Source organism: Amborella trichopoda, chromosome 7, assembly GCF_054954075.1.
Source record: "Amborella trichopoda isolate Santa Cruz 75 chromosome 7, AtrichopodaSantaCruz75HAP2 v2.0, whole genome shotgun sequence".
Lineage (NCBI taxonomy): Eukaryota > Viridiplantae > Streptophyta > Magnoliopsida > Amborellales > Amborellaceae > Amborella > Amborella trichopoda.
Genome location: NC_142342.1, coordinates 40,153,501 through 40,173,837, shown reverse-complemented (window position 1 = coordinate 40,173,837; position 20,337 = coordinate 40,153,501). Strand labels below are relative to the sequence as shown.

Below are 20,337 nucleotides of genomic sequence, written 5' to 3'. Positions count from 1 at the left end.
ATTATTAATTTACAAATCTAATATATTGATCCAGTAAATTAAGTATTTACTGTTTAGTAATTTACAAAAGTCTAGTATGTTGTCTAATATGCAACAACTCAAACTCTACGTATTGAATCAATAAAGTAACCCACCCTAGAAAAATATTTAATCACCAAAAAACAATCGTAATTGCCTGTGTAAAAAGGTCACTATGCCACATTAAGTATTAAACAGAAATCATCCAAAAAATTAAAGAGGGGCAGTAGAATAGAAATAAAATAAGATTATTGGCCCTTTTCATTCTTTGGACAATCAAAGGCCTAATAAAGTAGAAGAAGACCTAGCATGTTGGAGTTTGATGACGTTCTTTTAAGATTTTGAGTTACCCATTCTTATTAAAATGTCTAGAAACTCAAAATATAAACCCGCACTTTTCAAAGCCAAAATGGAAAAATTGAAAAGCAAAAACAATAACCAAAGTGAGAAAAAAAAAAATAAAAAATCAAAACCCAGTAGTCATAAATATTACTAAACCTTGAACAAGAAATGAAATACACTAATATCTCATTACCAAATCAAATTTGGCTTGAATCAGTGACCTTTGGTTGTCGAAATAGTGACCTTTGGTTGTCGAAATACCTCTTTTTGCAAACACTTCAAGTCTTTCTGCAACACTTCTCTCTAACTTTTTGTCATTGAAAAGTTCAAATTTTTTTGTTGCTCAGAAAAATCTCAAAATATTGTTTTTGAGATTGCTTTTCAAGTATAAACCGATCACAAAAGGGCTTTGGAGTCTAATCCCCCTTCCCCTCTGTATTTGGCGAGGGGGATTATTCACTTCTGCCCCTGGCGGAGGTCCTTTTCCTGCCCTCAGCTAGCTGTTCATTGAACTACCTAAGCGGCCTTAGGTGGGTAGTACATATTCCAATGTGGCTAGTACATATTCCAATGTGGCTCTGCCTAGGCCCCGTTCTGTATGGAGTGAATTTTTGTTCACTGTGCACAAGTAAAATATGTAACTGCATACAAAAATTGTTTCAAAGTGATTTGAGGAATTTCATCTCTCCACTCAATTGATTGAGGTTTTTATTGTCATGTCCTTAGCCGTATCGCCGCATTAGGCCAATAATTCTTGGTGATTTACAATCTACTTCACTAGCACTTATTGGTGATTTAAAATCTACTTCACTAGCACTTCTTGGTGATGTCTGTCTCATAACTTGTATTGTTTTTAGTACTTTTAGTTTATGTGATGGAATACGCTGATAAATCTGTGCATTGTTGACTACTTGGTTTGTCAGGTAAAAGTGCAAACTTGGGTAAATAATAAGACAGGTAATGAGTTCGTAGGTGTTAGCGCGAGGTTTGGCACCCCTATGGAATCTAAGGAGAAACATGCCAACCAAACTCATCTTTCCTTATCAGACCCCCGTGATAGCTGTAGCACACCCAAGAATAAGGTTGTCTTATATGTCTGAGAGTTGTAAATTTTGCTCTGGATTATCATTTACAGTTTTGGAGAAGTATACTATAATCCAATGGACAATAAAAAATCATAGTCCATCGGGTCATCAAATGGACCCATCACCATTGGGTCATGTCTTGTTTTTTTGGGGCCCCAATCTCTCCCATGACCATTCCTTATCTCATGTATAGTGATGACCCAATGGACTAATTACTTTTTGATAATGGATGGGCTATTTTTTATGGCCTATGATCTTCTTGTAGTCCATTGAATTACAGTCAACTTTCCCTTGCAGTTATTTTGCGTATAAGCTAAACAATTGGTGGATTGCTTTGTACTATTATTAGCTTACTGGAGATGCTGTCTTGGTACATCGTGGTAATTGCACATTTACAATGAAGGCAAAAGTTGCACAAGCTGCTGGTGCTGCAGCTATTCTTGTTGTGAACGATAAGGAAGGTATGTTATCATTACTGCGGTTATTTCTTGTTTAGGGCAACAAAGGAAATTTGTTATCATTACTGCAGTCATTCTTTTAGGGCACATTTGTTTCACGTGAAAACTTCCGTCATGTAGTTAGGTGTGGGAATATTTTCACACCAATTAGCTACCAATTGGTGTGAAAAGATGCACGGGGACCAATTGGTGTGAAAATATTCCCACACTTAACTACATAAGGAAATTCTTTCACGTGAAAATATTTCTCGGAAAATATTTTCACTCGAAACAAACATGCCCTTACATTATCCAGCTATATTCTTGTAAGTTGTCCAGCTATTTGTGATGTTAATGAATTTATAAGAAGATTGCTTTATGTTTAAATAAGGTAAAATGACATTGATGCTGTTGGTTAACTCAATGATATCTGTCGCTCAGTTCTACATCTTAAGAGTATGATATAAACTTTCAAATTATCTGAACCTTTTTTGTAATTTACTTTCTATATGATGAGAGCCTTTTTAAGAAATACTGGATAACCAAATAACTGATAGTGGTATTGGCCTTTGCTCAGTGCTCTCTCTCTCTCTCTCTCTCTCACACACACACACACACACACACACACACATGCACACACACACACACACACACAAATATACACACACACACATGGGTGCACATGCGCGCACACACACACAAGTTGCTCTCTTTCCCTTTTCTTTGATGTGCCTGCCTACTCTAATACTCAAGGAGAAATCAAATCTTTGTTGATTCTGCTTTTATATTTGTATGTGGGGGTACATTTCTCTACGTTTTTATTACAATTTAGAACTATAATGCTTCGTTTAGTTCAATTATTCACATTTCAGAAGATTTTCAGTTTGGGATGTTTATTATGAAAGAAGAGATATAGAACCCTTAATTGTTGATAAGTTTGACACTTTTGATTACAGTTTCTCAATATTTATCTTTATCTTTTTTTTTGTTATTGTTATAAGTTTGTCCTTTTTTATATCCATTTTAAATCGACAAATCTAATATTGCATTAAAGCATTGATTTAAAAAAAATTGAAATCCATTTGCATCTCCATGCCTCCATCTGGGAATTTTTAAACTTGGAATGCTCTTCTAGTTTTTGTTTGTCTTGTGCAGAACTTTACAAGATGGTTTGTCAGGACAATGAAACAAATTTGCACATAAGTATTCCTGCTGTCATGCTGCCAAGCAAGGCAGGTTTAAGCTTGGAAAAGAGTTTAAGTTCTGGTGCATCAGGTTGGTCCTACCATACATAAATAATGTTCGCTATAATCTTAAGTGTTTTTGAAAGAATTTCTTTATGAGAAACTATAGAAGTGATCCCATTGGCTGTGGAAAACCATTACTGTCCAATGAAATGAAGGATGGTGATTGAGAGAAAGGGGATCGACTACAAGGGGGCATGATCCCAATGGTGGTTCAACCTCTTCATCACCATTCATGATTTCTCCTTCATGGTCTTCAACTCATTTCAATTGAAATATTGGAGCAAGTCATTTTTATATAATTTTATGGTTTATTTGTGTACCCTATTATCCAAATTACTGAAAAAGAAATGCCGCATGCACGACAGAAAATTCTTGCACTTTCTTAATTTTAGTGTATCATGTCTATTACTCTCTCTATCTCTTAACTATTATTTTAACTCTCAACTTATCAAAGGGCTTTTGCTGATGGATCACCTTATCTTTCAGTGACTGTACAGCTGTACTCTCCAGATCGTCCTGTGGTGGATACTGCAGAGGTTTTTCTTTGGCTTATGGCTGTGGGAACTATATTATGTGCATCTTATTGGTCTGGATGGAGTGCCAAGGAAGCAGCTATTGAGCATGATAAGCTCTTAAAGGTGTTCCTGAACTCTGCACCAATTTGATAGTTCAAATGTCTCCAAATATTCATTTTATTGGTAAATTTCACTGTAATTTAATGGAATAGAACAAAACCATCACACTTTGGGTTATCATTAAATTACAACAAAACCATCACACTTTGGGTCCCATTTAAACAACAGATGGTGGTGGAAAGAATATGGGGCCCACCAAAAGATGACATGGTCCTAAAGCATCAAAGTCCATTCAATTAACGGTGGGGATGACCCAATAGACTATGACTTTCCCATATTCCATTGGATTATGGTGTGCAATTTTGCCATTTTTCTTCATGCAATGCTCTACTATGCTTAACAATAATTGGTGATATTATTGTAGGATGCTCCTGAAAGTCTCCATGACATGGATACTGCTGGTCCTAGTGGTGTAGTTGACATCAACACAACATCAGCAATCTTATTTGTTGTGATAGCATCATGCTTCCTCATCCTACTTTACAAGCTCATGTCATCATGGTTCTTGGAGCTTCTGGTGATTCTCTTTTGCATCGGTGGAGTTGAGGTGGGTCCCCTAAAATTTTCCTCTCCAAGATAATTAAATATTAGGAGTTATTTATTCTCCTGCAATTTTTGTGTGATTTTCTTTTTTTTTTTAATTAAGAACTTTTATATAAAAAGGAAACTATAGCTACGTTTCCTGTGCTAGCTCATGGTTCAAAGACTTCTAGATTCCATACATGCCTTAGTCATCGTAGGTCAATGAATAAAAACTTGTGGGTCCGGCTTGGTCTCACCCAAGGCACTTGGGCCCCAGCAGGGTGCTGAGTCCATAAAGAATCATCACCCTGTTCAACATTCCTCGTCTTCCAGAGATTCTTCTGAATTTGCCTCCTCTTCCTCAATCTCCCTCCGTGAAGTACCAGCAGAAGAAGTTGCTCGAGTGGCCCTCCTAGGATCAGAAGCTTGCCCCGAAGCCTCCTCGACCATTTCCCATGTCAAACCCTCCCCAGGGAAGACCTTCTCAGTACCAGGGTCATTAACTAGCCAATCTGAAGCATTCTCCATGTCTTTCGAAGAGATAGGGTCTATGGCTGGTTTTTCTTCTCCTTGAGCCTGTGATTCACTCTAACAAAAACCAAGTCATTGAGCTTCCTTTGCTCAAGCCTATTTCTTCTCTTTGTATGCACTTATAAAGAAAATAATGCATAAGTAACTACTATAGGTCTATGATCTTCTTACCTTATATGAGTAATATTACAAATTGAATATAAACTTATAAACAAAAAAAACATATAAAAGTTTATTCCTTTAAAATAGTAAAATACCATCTCAAACGAACTCCAATTGTGCTCACAACCAGAAGAGGTAGTTCCAAACTCAAGATCCGCATAGCCATCTTCTGGAGGTTTGGAGCGCTACTCCCATGTTATCTCCACCATTGGGCTACAATATGTGAGCAACCTTTATAATTAATTTAGGTATTTATCATTATCAGAACTTGAAAGAAAATTATAAATTTATATTTTATAAAACAAAATTACATAAGTCAAAAGAATATTACTTGGTTCGCCTTTGTTTATCTGCCTTAATGCCATATCTTTTCCAAATGACATCAAGAACACTTGTACGAAATTAGCTCTTCAGTTAATATCTTATCTTGGATATTTAGATCAAGAACTAATTTCTCAAGGCACTCATTAAAACCATCAATAATTACCCGTTTTGACTCAATATCTGCATCTGCATAAAAGAATTTAGGGTTTAAGTAGTACCCCGTTGCATGCAATGGTCTATGGAGCTGCCTATCCCATTTATCATCTATAATCTCCCAAATTGGGGCATACTTCGCTGCATCATTGCCCAAATTCTCTGCAATCTCATTCTTAGCCCTTTCCATTGCATCATATATAAAGCCCATGGAGGGCTTATCAGCATCAACCAAGCGCAAGACCTTACCAAGGGAAGAAATGCTAATATCGCATACTTCACCCCACGTCAAAAATATTTCGAAAGAATAATATCTCGGGTCTTCTTTTCCTTGGCATCTCTAGACTACTTACATCTACTCCACTTCTTTGAAGCAAACATAGACTAATGTGATCTTCCTCTTATACATGCTTTATAGACTAAGGTAGGCAGTGGCAAATCTAGTGACCCCAGGCCTCATTAGCTCTCTCTTTTTTGTAAACTTGTGCATCATGCTAAGGGTTAGTATGTGACTGTATATAAAGATTTTAACCTCTTTAGCCTTAAAAATAATTCTTTTAATAGGAGGCAATTCACCAATTGCCTCAAGCATAAGATCTATGCAATGTGCAGCGTAAGGAATCCAAAATATGCGAGGCCTCTTTTGTCTAAGCAAATGACTTGCAGCTAGATTGGGAGCAGCATTATCTGTGACCACTTGAATTTCATGTTCCTCTCCAACCTCCTCAATACCCTTATCAATGAAAGAAAATATACATTGGACATCATGAACATCATTGGAAGCATCGATTGAGCGCAAAAAAATTATACCCATGGGACAATTTACTAATAAATTCATGTTACTCCTCTTCCAATCACTCCACATATCTGTCATCAAAGAAACTCCAAATTTAGCCCATCCCTCCTTATGAGTCTTGAGATATTCATTAGTGTACTCGACTTCTTTCTTCAATAATGGCTTTCCAATCTTATAAGGAGTTGGAACTTTCAAACCTGGCCCAAATTGCCCAATTGCTTCCAACATTGTGGGGAAGCTATTCAAACGAGCAGTGTTAAAAGAAATGCATGTATGGTAAAACCACCGAGCAATATACTGAATCACCCTGGCTCTATCTTCCTTTTTAAACCTATTTTCAATTGTCACCTGTTTTGTCCCCTTTCCCTTGCCTTTCTCAATTACTGTCTCAGGACTAGGTATAAAAAAACTATCTATAGGCCCTCTCGTATGAGCCTTCTTAGACTCAAAAGCCCTCTTGGTCTTAGAGCTCTGAGTACCAACCATGGCTACCTCTTCTTCCTCCTCTTCATCATGCTCTCCTTGAGTTTCAATATTATCATAAAAAATATGAACCCCTGACTTTAATTATGCTATATCTTCTTTTTTTGCAACTTTTTTACTCTTTTCAGCTTCAATGTACTCCAAAATTTCTTTCTACAAAATCTGGGACTTTCTTACATGGGGCGGCATCACCTCTAATACCGGCAAGATGTTTCTTAAATCTATTTATGCCGTCATTAGAAACAGGTCCACAGAAATTGCACATAATTTTATTTTTGTCATTCTTATCCGGGTTAACACAATATTTCCATCCCGGATCTCCACCCCTAGTAGACCCCGCAGAAGACATCTCAAATTGAAAAAATAAATCTGAAATAAAGATTACAGACTGACCTTTGCTACCCAATCTCTTATCTTTGGTGTTGGTTATCTCAATCGAGCTACGAATCATCTTAAAAGTCTTCTAATACCACCAATAGCACCTTAAAAATAATTTCAATCAGAAAAACAAACTTTTTCAATCCACAAGAAGTACTTTCGATTCTCAGCAATTGCTTTAGATTCTCATAAATAAGTTTAAGATTGAGGGTTTCTTGTTTTTTTTCAGTTTGGGTTGAAAAATAAACCCCCGAACTTCTTTTATACAAACTTGGGGGTCAAAATGACCCCCTTTGCCCTTTTGGGCAAAGTTTAAAAAAAAAAAATCATGAACTGTGCTGGGCGCCCGCCCAGGTATAGCCACCCGTGTTGGGGCGCCCAGGTCAAGGCATGCGGAAATTGTTTTTTGGGCGCCTAGGCACCGGGCGGTTCGTTTTTTTAAACATTGTGGGTTAATAATCTCATTTTGGATCCTCTAACAATTTCCCTAGACAATGAGGTCTTTTTTTAGCTATCACATAATATTCAAAGAGTCGCCTTTAATTATAATAGTTTATATCATTTTATTTACTGTTCTAATCTCCAGTTAGCTATGAGTGTCTAACACGTAAATTTTGAAGAAAAGATGTGTGATATGCATTTATTTTTATGTATTTTGCTTAGTGTTCCAAAAAACACCGGGCGGCGCCTAGGCGGTCTAGGCCGCCCAACGCCTAGGCGCGCCCTGAACCTATGCGGCTCAGTAGAATAAAAAGTTGTTTTAAGGTTAGATTTTGTGTAAAAAATAAAAATACATATTGAGATTAGTCCATAATTCCACGCATTTCAAATTGAGACATTTAGAGATATTATAGTCCATAATCCAATATATAAAGATATAAAACTTAGCAAGACATTGATTCATCATCAAGAAAATGAAAAAGAATAGGAAATAACACATAAGAGTTAAAGGGTACATCAAATGTCTATAGTCCACATACGCTTCTCCATACTCCATAAGTCCATATCCATAATTCACACACAATTAATACTCAAAAGTTTTCAATCATCACTCATCATCAGAAAAAACAGGGTTAGCTGCATGTGCATCATATTTCCCTCCTCAACATAATAGTAATCCTCCTCTGTCTCTTCTGAATCTGCCTCTACTTCATCCTCTTCCTCCTCCACCCTCGTCCTCTGAGAAGAAGATCTAGTGGTCCTAGGAGCGTTAGTTGATGTCCTTGAGGCCTCCATGACCATATCCCATGTCATTCCTTCATGCCCGTCGACCTCATCATCATCAGCCAACCACTTTATAGCATTATCCGTATTTTTTTAGTTGAGGGGGTCTCTCTTATCTCTCTTAGCAAACCTCTCCTGCAAGTATCGATTATACTTAACATAGACTAGGCCATTGAGCCTCTTTGATTCAAGCATGTTCCTTTTCTTTGTATGAATCTAATAAATCTAATGAAACTAATTCATATAAATATATAATACTAAAAAACTAAAACTTTACAATTGACATAGTAATTAGTAATTACTAACTAACTAGTAACTACTAAAGTACTAATACAAATTAGTAAATTGTAATTTGTAAACTAATAAAGTAAACTAAATTATCATCTCAAAAGTACTCCAATTACGCTCACAGCCGGACGAGGTAGTGGTTAGGCTCAAGATATGAATGATCAACTTTTGTAAATTTGGAGCACTACACGCTTGTTGGCTCAATTGGCTGCAAATAGATTATGAATTGCAATTGTTAATTATATATGAAATATTAAAATATAGATTATGAAAAACAAACAACAAACATGAAATGAACCTTGAACTTAAGGAACTTAAGAATATTATTACCTGGATCAATTTTGGTCCTTTGCCTCACCGCCATTGGACTCCCAAAAGACTTTAATCCGTACTTGTAATTTATTAGCTCATCAACGCATATAATGTAATGGATATTCGGATTAGGGACTAACACATCGACACACTTATTAAATCCAATCATAATTGTGTCATTTTTGTGTATATCCCTATCAGCATAAAACAAAGTTGGGTTAAAAAAATTAAACAGTTGCATGCAATGACAAATGTAGTTACCAATTCCACTTCTCATCAATAATCTTCCGAACATGCTCATAGTGGCTTAACTCACATCATTTAAATTATGGGCTATCTCTCTCTTGCATCTCTCCATTACTTCATATATGTAGCCCATGGAGGGCTTGTCACTATCAACCATACGTAGGACTTTGACAAGAGGAAAAAATACCTTAAGAGCACCCTTCATCCCTCACTAAAAAGCCCTAGAAAAGATAATATATTTCACCTTCTTCCCTTTCTAATCCTCGGATCACTTGCATGCTCTCCACTCATCCGAGGTAAACATCTGCCTTAACTAGACTCTCTTCGAATGTATGCTATCTAGGCATAGGTACCAGGTAGCAAGTCTCGTGACCTCGAGCCTCAAAATCTATTTCTTCTTGTTAAATCCACGCATGATGCTGAGGGTGAGGGTGTGGCTGTAAATGAATGTTGTAACTGACTTTGCCTTCTTAACTGCACCTGAAATATCACTCTATCTACCAAGAGCCTCAAGCATGATGTCTATACAGTGTGTTGTGCATGGTGTCTAAAAGATACTAGGGTAAGCTATGCGCAACAAATTAGCAGCAACAACATTAAGAGTAGCATTATTTGTGACAACTTGTATAACATGCTGCGCCCCAACCCATAGTTGTTGGAGGCGGGAGTGGGATTGGGAGCGGGATCAGTTCAGAATTCGTCAAACCACCCTATAGTGGAAGCACCTTGGGGTTAGTATTAGTGTCCACAAAATGAACAAGATAAGGAGCGAGATCCTTAGGTTTATGGGAGCGTGATTCGATGTCAATGGGTTCAATGTTTTGACTATCTAAGCTCACTATACAAAAAAATGAGGTTGTAAGTAGAGCTAGTAGGAGTTTTTAAATGAAGTATATATTCTCACAACTAAAGGGGATGGCTTACACAATAGGACTTAATAAAACAATGGGTCACTCTAGACTATGCCTAGTTCAAATTAAGAATCTAAAATAATAGAACTTTGTGCTATGCGAAAAAGGGACTGGATTTTAACATTAGGGAAGTTATGATTCCTAAATAATAGCAACTTCGGACAATGGTAATCTTTAACCTGGTATCATCCGTTAATGAAAGTAGAAGCCACAAACTTGGATCCCAAGATTTTAATGTATCCAAACCTTGGACCATGGTTGATGGGGAGCAGGGATCTATTTTGAATTAGAACTGGATTCCACTGATGGGTGGAACGTGGTCCCCTTCTTTTGGGAGCGTGATCCTAAAATCGACAAAGGGATCCCTACAAGATCCCCCTTGCAGGAACCATGGGATCGAGGTTTTGGAGTGGGATCGTCACCCTACCCATAAGGTTCCCTTAACTATGCCCCAACTTCATTGATGCCCTTCTCCATCACTTGAAATATGTAATGGGCATCATGACTATAATCAAAGGCATCAATAGACCTTCAAAAAGCAGTTCTTAAAGGACAATTCACCAGCAACTTCATATGTCTTCTTCTCTTCTTATCACTCCAAGTATCAGTCGTAACATAAACCCCATACTAAGCCCATGCATCCGTCTGTGTCTCCACAATCTCCTTTGTGACAATCACTTCCTTTTTCAAGAGAGGCTCTGAAAGCTCAGATGGGGTTGGGAGCTTCATCCCAGGCCTAAATTGTCCAATTGCCTCTACCAAGGTGTAAAGGCTGCTTAGGCGAGCGGCATTGAAAGAAATGCCCGCCTCATAAAACCATCAAGCGATGTACTGTGGAGCTCAATCTCTCTCTTCCTTTTTGATTCTATACTCAAGAGTTATTTGCTTCTTTGTTTCCTCTCCTGCAACCTCAGGGTTAGGCCGAGACAAAAAACAATCCCCTCTAACCCAAGGACTCTTAGGTCTCCCACTCCCAGAACCAAATACAACTCCCTTTCCCTTCCGCTTAGTCTGGGATACAACAAGCTGTTCCACCTCTTCACACCTCTTGATCGCTATTATCATCATCAAAATTGACATGAACCCCATACCTCAGCTCTGTTATGGATGCCTCTCTCCTCTTTTTTCTTTTTTACAATACTGATATAATTTTTTTTATCTCCTCTCAAATAGCATCAAGAACTTTTTTACATTGGTCAACTTCCCCCCAAAAACCCGGCAAGATGTTTCTTAAACCGGTTTATGCCCCCATTTGTATCATTTTCACAATAATTGCATATTATACAATTTTTCTCCAAAAGCTTCGGGTTATAGCCATATTTCCAACCTGGATCACCACTTCTATTAGATCCCGAAGTAGACATCTTAAAATAATAAACGATTTTAAAAAATCAAAATTTTCGCTAACTTTGATTGCTATCCACTTTTGAGATGTTTTCTAATCTCAAAATCTTCTAAAAGACCCTCTATAATAGACCTATAAAACCTCAAAAACTAAATCTAATCCCAATGGGTGATGTTTAGATCGATTTCTTGTAACTTTGAGAAACCCTTTGAATATAGTTTGTTGAGGTTTCTCTCTCTCTAAAATGCGCTCCAATGAGTTTAGGTTTGAAATGAACCTAAATCCAACCTTTTCCCCTCTTATTGGTATAGAACACCCCAAAAAGGCTGCTCAACGAGGGGCACTTTCGCCCCTGGTGGGTACCCAAGCGCCTAGGCGGCCGACCTGGGGCAGGCTGCCTATTTTTACTGCCTAGACCTGGGCAAGGTGCCCATTGGACAGCCTAGTCGCCGGGCAGTCCGCCTTTTGGAACAATGATTTTTCTACTTGATGCATGCAGCCATTATCACATTTTTTGTGTCTATATAGGAATATAGATGCAAGTATGTATTCTATGTGTATGCATCTTTGCGTGTATGCATAAATATACGATATATATCTATTTCATCTTAGATATGTATCATACAAATGCTGTATGTCGTAGGGAGGCTCTAGGTATATTTAATATCGTAGTTATCCTTTGAGTATCCGATGACCTTTGCAACTCTTAGAAATATTCATTTCTGGATTGCTGGACTTAATTTTAAACTGAAAAATGACATGGTACTTTATCTACAGGGCCTGCAAACTTGCTTGGTGGCTTTGTTGTCAAGGTATGTCGCACTGTTGACTAATTTAGGTGTTCTCTTTTTTATGGCATATATTTTTGCAACTTGAATATCTTCTAGGAGATCTGTTTCCTTTATGTAGTACAATGCTTTAAATAATCCTATTAAAAGAAAAAAGGGAACGTCTGCTATAATTCATTGGACTACGGAAAGACCATTATCACCAGCCATTGAAATAATGGATGGCAATGGAGAGGGATTGGGAGTCATTATTGGGGTCATGTCCTCTTTTGGTGGGTCTAACTAGCTTCTTTATTGATTTAATTTCACCCGATGGTGATGACCAACTATGGCTTTTTCATTGTCCTTCGGATTATTAGTGTACTTTTCCCCAATGAGAAGTTCAATGTAATGATTATTTTCTTTGTGTGTGAATGTCACTCTTAAACACACACAAGCTTTTCTACATGCATCATCTGATGGTATAAGTGGCTTTCTACTTTTTTCTGAAATTTGTCATATACACAAAAATGTAAATCTGCTTTGGGTTTTTAGTAGCAATTTTGTTGTTACAAGAATCCCTTTTAGGTAAACAACTTTTTTTTTTTTTTTTTAGTTTAAACATTTCTATTATAAATCACTTTTCTTTTACTTTGTTATCAGGAATTTCATATATGTATGCCAAGTGCGTAGTATAATTGATGACCTAATGAATTTCAGGTGGTTTAAGCGAGCTGGACATTCATACATAAAAGTGCCCTTCTTTGGAGCAATTTCATACCTTACATTGGCCATTTCTCCATTCTGCATAGCCTTTGCTGTAATATGGGCAGTTTATCGGCGTATCTCCTTTGCTTGGATAGGCCAGGACATACTTGTAAGTGCAACTTCTCTAAATCCACTATGGTTCTTGAGTCTTGCATTCGTTTCTTTGCTCCACTGCTATGTTTGTGTACTACATAGCATGTGGTTTATATATTTCCTTTTCTACCCTTATTTTCTGATTCTTTATACTTATGGTGTTTTCTAGAAGAGTAATGATCCTATTGGACCCTCCACCAGCCATGTGTGTAGGACCCCAAAGGATCACCATTAAAGTTGGCACCGATCTCTAGAAAAATTATCACATGGGTGTGGGACTTGATTTTTTTATGGATCCGTGCCAAATTTAATGGTGATCCTTTGGGGTCCTACACACCTGGGTGGGGGAGGGTCCTAAAGGATCATTTCTCTTTCTAGAATTAGAACCAAATTTTCTTTAATGTACCCATTATTGTTATCAACTCTTGGCTAAGATATGAAAGCTCAAAATCCTTTGAAGACTTAATACCCAAACCTTGACGAACATGCTTTTGCTTGTGGTGTTCAGATAGTATGTGAATTGGAAATTCTTGTAGTGGATAGTGCTTATAGTGGCAGTTACTAATTCACATGGATTATTGCAAAGACCAATCTTTACTCTGCGGTTGTTGAAATTTTAGCAGAAGTTTCTCTTTGACATAAACCCCCACAGGAAAAAAATAAAAGAAAAATCTGTTATTTGTTGAACTTTTTGAGCATTCCAAGATGTAGATACTTTGCACAGTAGACACAGCCTCTTTTATTTAGTTTTCTTGCATGATAAATATTATCTAAACATGATGCATGCCTTTTGTCTAAGAAGGGTGAGGACCTTAACTTTTCGTAAACCCACCCCAAGCCCGGGTAAAGGAGGTGGGCTATGTTAGGTAGACAACCAGCATAAAACTATACCAAAACTGTTCATGAATCCTGGATATACGTCATCTGCTCATGCTAGGGCGTTCCCCGTAGAGAAAAGATATGGAGACTTGTGGTCTCACTGAGGGTATGGCCCTTGATAGAGTAGAATGGTGGACCATGGTGATGATGATGTAAGCCTCTTTTGGTCATTGGCACCTTTATCTTATGTTTATTTATTTATTAAGAAGTGCAGCCTTGTTGGGAAGTATACCATAGTCCTCTGGTTTATGAAAAACCACAGTCCATTCAGGTCACCACTGTCCGATGGAAATGGAGGACAGTGATAAAGTGGGATCCACCAAAACAGGACATGACTCAAATGAGGACCCCTCTTTCTTGATCACTTTCCATTTCATAAAAGGGTCCCAACTCTGTAGTTCATTGGATTATTTCTTGCAGTGAGCAAAAAATTGAGATAATTTTTTATGAGCATTTGCGTTTCTATGGTCTTTGAAACCTGTAAGTTTTATATTTGGACTGTCTTTATGTACTTGATTTCTTGCACTTTCAAGAGTTACCCCAGAGTTGCTATGCTTCCCTTGTAACAAACATCAACTTAGAACTAAATGAATCATTTCTTACACTTTTCTTTTCAGGGTATTGCACTGATCACTACGGTTCTTCAGATTGTCCGCATACCTAACCTCAAGGTATGTATCATTTGGTTCCTCTCTGATAATCCTTAGAATATATCTGCCAATTGATTAGCTTTTGTCTGAATTGCTAGGTGTTAATCTCAATGAGTTTAGCTTGCATAAAGAAGAATATATTAATTCATGACTATAATTATCCTAATATTGAATGAAAATTCTGGTGAGCTAATACCAACCTGCTAACCTTAAGATGAAGAAAGGCCATCCTGGATAAAATTTCCCAACAAGAAGTATTATGAATAAAGAGCTTGTCTTAGCCATCCTTATGAGAGAAAGAATCACTCCTTTGAAGCAGTGTTTAAAATGTGGAACGAGGCTTGAAACTGGGCAGGGCCCCGGCCCTGGCCAAGTGACTTGGGCAAGTCCCGTGTTGGCTTGGGGGAGTCCTGTCTGAGAAAAAAGAAGCCTCATTTTTTAAGATTTTTTACTGAATTTTCAAAGACTTGGACATAGTCAAGTCAAACTCGGTCAAGACTTAGTTCAGAGTTCAGAGTTCAGACTTGGATAAACCACTTCTTGTTCATCTAGAATCAGCAGGGTGCCAGTTCTGAGTGGCATGGGTATGAGTCGGACTTGATGAGTTTCTAAACACTGCTCTAAAGAGAAAACAACGGTTGTTCTTCACATGCTGTAGTAGTTGTTTCTTATTACACTGATCTTTATGCATTTTGATAAATGCCATTACACTGATCTTTCAACTACATCTGTGACAGTCCTTTTTTCTTTCTTACGGTGTACATGTTTGCAGATTGTAGCCTTTTAAATTTCGCATCGGATTTTTTTCTTCATCTCACAAACTTTCCTTTTCTCACAATATCGTTGTTTCTTCGATTTGATGTGGAGATCAGGTGGCTACTGTGCTACTCAGTTGTGCCTTCCTATATGATATATTTTGGGTGTTTGTGTCCCCCAGGTGGTTTCATGAAAGTGTTATGATTGTGGTAAGTTTTGGCAACAAAAACGTTTGGCTTATATATATAATATTACATTCTTTTGTCAATTCATAAAAGAAGTGCCTTTCTTAGAGATTTTGCACCCTTTTAGGTTGCTCGTGGGGACAAGAGTGGAGAAGATGGCATACCCATGCTACTGAAAATTCCACGTATGTTTGATCCATGGGGTGGTTTCAGCATCATTGGATTTGGTGACATCCTTTTACCAGGACTGCTCATAGCCTTTACACTGAGGTTTGCTTTAAATGATTCTGCTGAACCATCTTATAAAGGGAAAGTTCACTCTAAACCAATGGGCTATGGTTTTCCGTAATCCATCAGGGTCATTCATCATCCAATGAAATGACTGAAAGTGATGGAGAGAGTGGGGCCCACCATAGGGACTGTCCAAGCTGTCATCATCCATTATCTCAGTGGACGGTGATGGATCTAAGTATCTATGGAAAACCATGTCCATTGGGTACCTGTACTTTTACGAATATCCTTTTGTGTATTAATGCCATTGTCGATTGATGAATCTAATGTGAAATTTTATTTTCCAATAGCCTGTGATTAACATGGAACAGTAACCCCATGTTGTGCATGAGGTTTTTGCTATAATTTCAGCAATTAAAGTATGTTTTTATCAATTACAAGATACGATCACAGGATTGTTTAGCGGCTGAGGCTTAATCCTGGGTGATTTGACTTGGATAGAAAACAGTAATGTAGAAGCGAGTGAGGAAGCAGAAATTTAATAAATCCTGTAGGCAATTTATTCGAATTCGAATGCTTTAACCACCTCAAAAAATCACTAAGTTGGGTCAAATCAACTAATTCACCAACAAAGTGGTTTAATATGATCATTTCACTCAATGTACCTCAAAGTCTTTTGTTTGAATATGCCCCTGCTCAAAGCTAGGGGTATTTTGGTAGTGTCCCTGCTCAGTGCAGGGGTATTTTGGTAATTTTCCCACAAAGCAAGGGAGCCATATTGCAAAAGTGCTGCCACTTCTTTGGGGTTCCAAACCCAGAAAAGAGAATTTAATGAAAAACTAGAACAAGTAGTGGCAGTTTCATCATTGAGCTCATCATTTAGCTCAGGTCACTTGAGTCGAGTGAAATGTTACTTATTTTGGGTTCCAAACCCTCAACAATGGATATTATGTAGAAACATGTTCTGGATTCGGAATCCAAAACAAGCTGGGGTATTTACAGCATTTCTCTTGGGCCACTTAGTGGAGCCAAGTTACCAAATTAACCTTTTTATATTAGGATTCCAAATCTAGAATAGGGGCAGTTGGGTATTTTATAATAAAATTGTTGAAGAGGTGCCTGAGTGAAATATTCTCTTTGAAGTTATCACTTTGTTGATAAATTGGTTGATTTGGTGCTTCAGTAATTTTTTGAGGTGGTTAGACCATTTTAATGATATTTTTTCTTAAATTAATGTTCATAAATGTAGTTTCTGATAATACAAAAGTGTGCTGCAATTCTAGAATTTCTTTAGGTTTTGATAAATGATTATTTACAGGATTCTGGGGTTTGATTCTTGAAAGACTGAGATTTGAGTAATGTAATTTCCGTCAAGTTTGGATAAATCTTCTGCGAGCAGTGTTCTGGGACTCAGCTTGGCTAAGGTAGTCAGCCCTTGGCTGAGGTGTGTTACTTAGGCAAGTTCGAATAACTCGCCGGAGTCCAGATTGTGTAAAAAAAATAAAAATAAAGACCAAAAAATTAATATATATTAAATGAACTTCCATTTTTTCATGTCAAACTCAATGACGTGATAGTTATTTGTGCCGCTGCTGGTATGTCTCTGTGCCAAAAGGTCTCGGGTTCCATCCTCAAAGGTGTTCTTTTTGGAGCTGTTTTTAGCTTGTAAAGAAAAGGGCTCCATCCTCAAAGGTGATCTTTCTGGAGCTGTTTTTTAGCTTGTAAAGAAGGGAAAGGTTTATATGCTTCCCCTACAGCATAGAAGATATATACTTCCAATTTAGATCAAGTGAACCACTAACCATTTAATCTTAAATCTGAAGCCTCAGAGTATTTTATTTTTAATTTTTTTTCTACATATGAAATTTGTTACGTCTAATTCAGATCAATTGAACCGCTAACTATTTAATCTAGATCCAACACCTCAGAGTATTTTTTTTTTTTTTTTTCTACTAACTATATGAATATGAAATTTGGTATGTGTCATCATCTCAATGGGGTGCATCTAAATAAAATATTTAAACAATATTTTTTTAAAAAAAACAATGACCAAAATACCCCTGAAAGAGGTGCGAGTTCAAGAGAGGATTGGACACCCAAATTTTGGTGTCAATATTTTGTATAAAAAAAATTAAAAATAAAATAGTATTGAGCGTGACATTATGATTGGGGCCATCTAAGCCGTCCATTTAAAATGGACGGTTGGATAGGGGGAAGTATAGAAGTTTTATGCTATAGGGGATGCCTAGAAAGCTTGCGCTGTAAAGAAAAGGGCCTAAGTTTAAAAAATAATGTGGAAGTATATGTGGGGGTTTGAAGCCTCAACATGATGAGGGGTGGTTGGTTGGATAGGGGGAAGTATAGAAGTTTTATGCTATAAGGGATGCATAGAAAGCTTGCCCTGTAAAGAAAAGGGCTTAAGTCTAAAAAATAACGCGGAAGTATACGTGGGGGTTTGAACCCTCAACATGATGAGGGGTGACTATGTATGTTACCCAACAAGCACTTCACGTATTTGCATCAAAATCGACATAATAATATGCATAACATATATATACATGATGTACACCAAACTCAGGAAAAACACGCCTTGCCTCTACTCGGCCAAGTCCCAGAACACTGGGTGCAAGTTACCCCATTGCATGGGATATTAAGATTATTTGTTGAAACAATACTGTTATGTCTTATATTTTTTACCTGACTTTGGTTTGTCCTGCACATTACAGGTATGATTGGGCAGCTAAGAAAAATCTGCGAGCTGGGTACTTCTTGTGGTCAATGATTGCTTATGGTTTTGGTAAGAATTTGTTTGTTCTTAAAAATTTATCTATTTTCTTACTGAATGGTTAGTAAACGAGCTGTCCATGGAATTCAATGAGAAAGTTTTTAGGACAAAAGAGTGGACTCAGGTATATCCCATTACTTAGCATAGCTATAAATCCCAACTATCCTGCAAATTGCAGTTTGGGAATCTCCATGAATTTGAGCTGAAGATATCATGTCTATCTCAATTGACCACTCCATACTGCACATTAAATACGTCTATATATATATATATATATATATATATATATATATATATATATATATATATATATATTATAATCTACCCAGAAAAACAAAAATAATCTAAAAAATCCAAGGCATTACAGTTTTCTCTCTAATTTTTGTCATCCAGTTTGATGACGCATCATCTGTACTATTTGTACCATTTGTACTATTGAAGCTTTAGATTTTTGGGGGTGTGGATTGGGAACTCTAACCAAAATTAGCCCCAAAATTCACATCACACTGGAAATCTCGCTCTCCACACGCACACGCACATAGGAGCCCTCATATGTTAATTTCAATTGGCATTGGACCTTCATGAAAAGCTTGGGTGATGATCTTTGCATTCATAGATATAGATGGCTCATGGCTATTATTGAGCAAATACATATGATGCTTATATGTACAGGCCTTCTTGTTACCTATATCGCTTTGAATTTAATGGATGGAAATGGGCAGCCTGCACTTCTCTACATTGTTCCTTTCACGCTCGGTATGTGGAAGCCATCTTTCTTTCTTGCTCTTTGCCAGCGTCACTATTCTCTTTATCCCTTCTCCCTCTCTCTCTGTTGCAGGTACTGTTTTAAGTCTGGGTAGAAAGAGGGGTGAGCTGCAAAATCTATGGACCAAAGGAGAACCAGATAGGGTGTGCCCACATATCCAACCCAACTGAGAGGCTAAAGAAATGGAAGATCTCTTTTTTCTCTCTTTTATTGGAGAATCCACGCCTTGTAATATCTTGTAATATCGTGTAGTTCTCATGGCAGATTAGTCAGTTATAGGATCATCAAGCTAAAAGTAAAGAATTGCTTCATGGTGCTTCAAAGTTTGATCTATAATATTCATAATATTTGCTTGTCAAATATGGAAGAAGCTCTTCTTTGTACAGCTATGTTACTGAAACCTCGCCGGGATCGTCAAAGGTGTCGATCTGGTTGGGAGTTCAAACTTTATTCAACACTTTTGAAAAATAACCATTTCATGTTAGCGAACTTACAATTTCGTGCCCATGTGTTTTTGGCAACGATGTCGTATTTCTTGTTATATAATGTACCACATTTATCTAAATAGGACGAAGATGTATGAATTTTAAGAGCATTCTTTTGCGCCTGCAAGACCACAAACTTATTCATTGGGGCGAAAGTGCTAATTTGGGAGGGTTGTCCTTTTTTCCTTGAAAATTTTGGATCTATGAATCACTTTTCCAAAAGGAAAAAAGAAATTTCGAGTTCTTCAGCACCTGTCTCACCCTCTAGAATTTAGATGGTTTCTGCTCAATCTTGGGATTTTATATATATATAATTAACATAAAAGATATTATTTTTTAAAAACCTCTCACGTGGACCCAGTCAATCTTGGGGTTTTATAATCAGGTACATATGAAAGGAAAATTGTTTCACGCAAGGTGGACATTTCTACAATATGCGGTTGAGAGGTATAAAGCATCCATCTTTAAGATGGATGCAAATAGGTGGTCCATCTAAAAACAATTGTAACTCACAGTCTAAATGTTTTTCTTAT

At 37.2% G+C, this 20,337-nt stretch overlaps 1 protein-coding gene across 9 annotated transcripts in view; it reads left to right on the top strand.

Annotated features, from left to right (window-relative positions):
- Nucleotides 1-19,815, top strand: part of SPPL2 (SIGNAL PEPTIDE PEPTIDASE-LIKE 2) — a 28,915-nt gene extending 9,100 nt beyond the window's left edge. Inside the window, exons 2-14 of one of the 9 annotated variants that reach the window (XR_016058952.1) lie at nt 1,284-1,442; nt 1,795-1,906; nt 3,038-3,157; nt 3,616-3,767; nt 4,129-4,311; nt 12,217-12,251; nt 12,927-13,083; nt 14,564-14,617; nt 15,469-15,561; nt 15,665-15,807; nt 18,495-18,617; nt 19,198-19,309; nt 19,392-19,815. Coding sequence is in view for 7 of the 9 variants with exons in the window: in XM_088871293.1 (XP_088727419.1) it covers nt 1,284-1,442; nt 1,795-1,906; nt 3,038-3,157; nt 3,616-3,767; nt 4,129-4,311; nt 12,217-12,251; nt 12,900-13,083; nt 14,564-14,617; nt 15,469-15,561; nt 15,665-15,807; nt 18,495-18,565; nt 19,226-19,309; nt 19,392-19,489 (1,488 nt within the window). In the remaining 2 variants the exon portion in view is untranslated. Of the gene's footprint in view, nt 1-1,217; nt 1,466-1,710; nt 1,907-3,037; nt 3,158-3,615; nt 3,768-4,128; nt 4,312-12,216; nt 12,252-12,899; nt 13,084-14,563; nt 14,618-15,468; nt 15,562-15,664; nt 15,808-18,494; nt 18,618-19,175; nt 19,310-19,391 lie in introns of all 9 variants that reach the window. The other 8 variants (XR_016058953.1, XM_006827519.4, XM_088871293.1 and 5 more) reach the window with 8 other exon arrangements.
- The last annotated feature ends 522 nt before the right edge of the window (nt 19,816-20,337 follow it).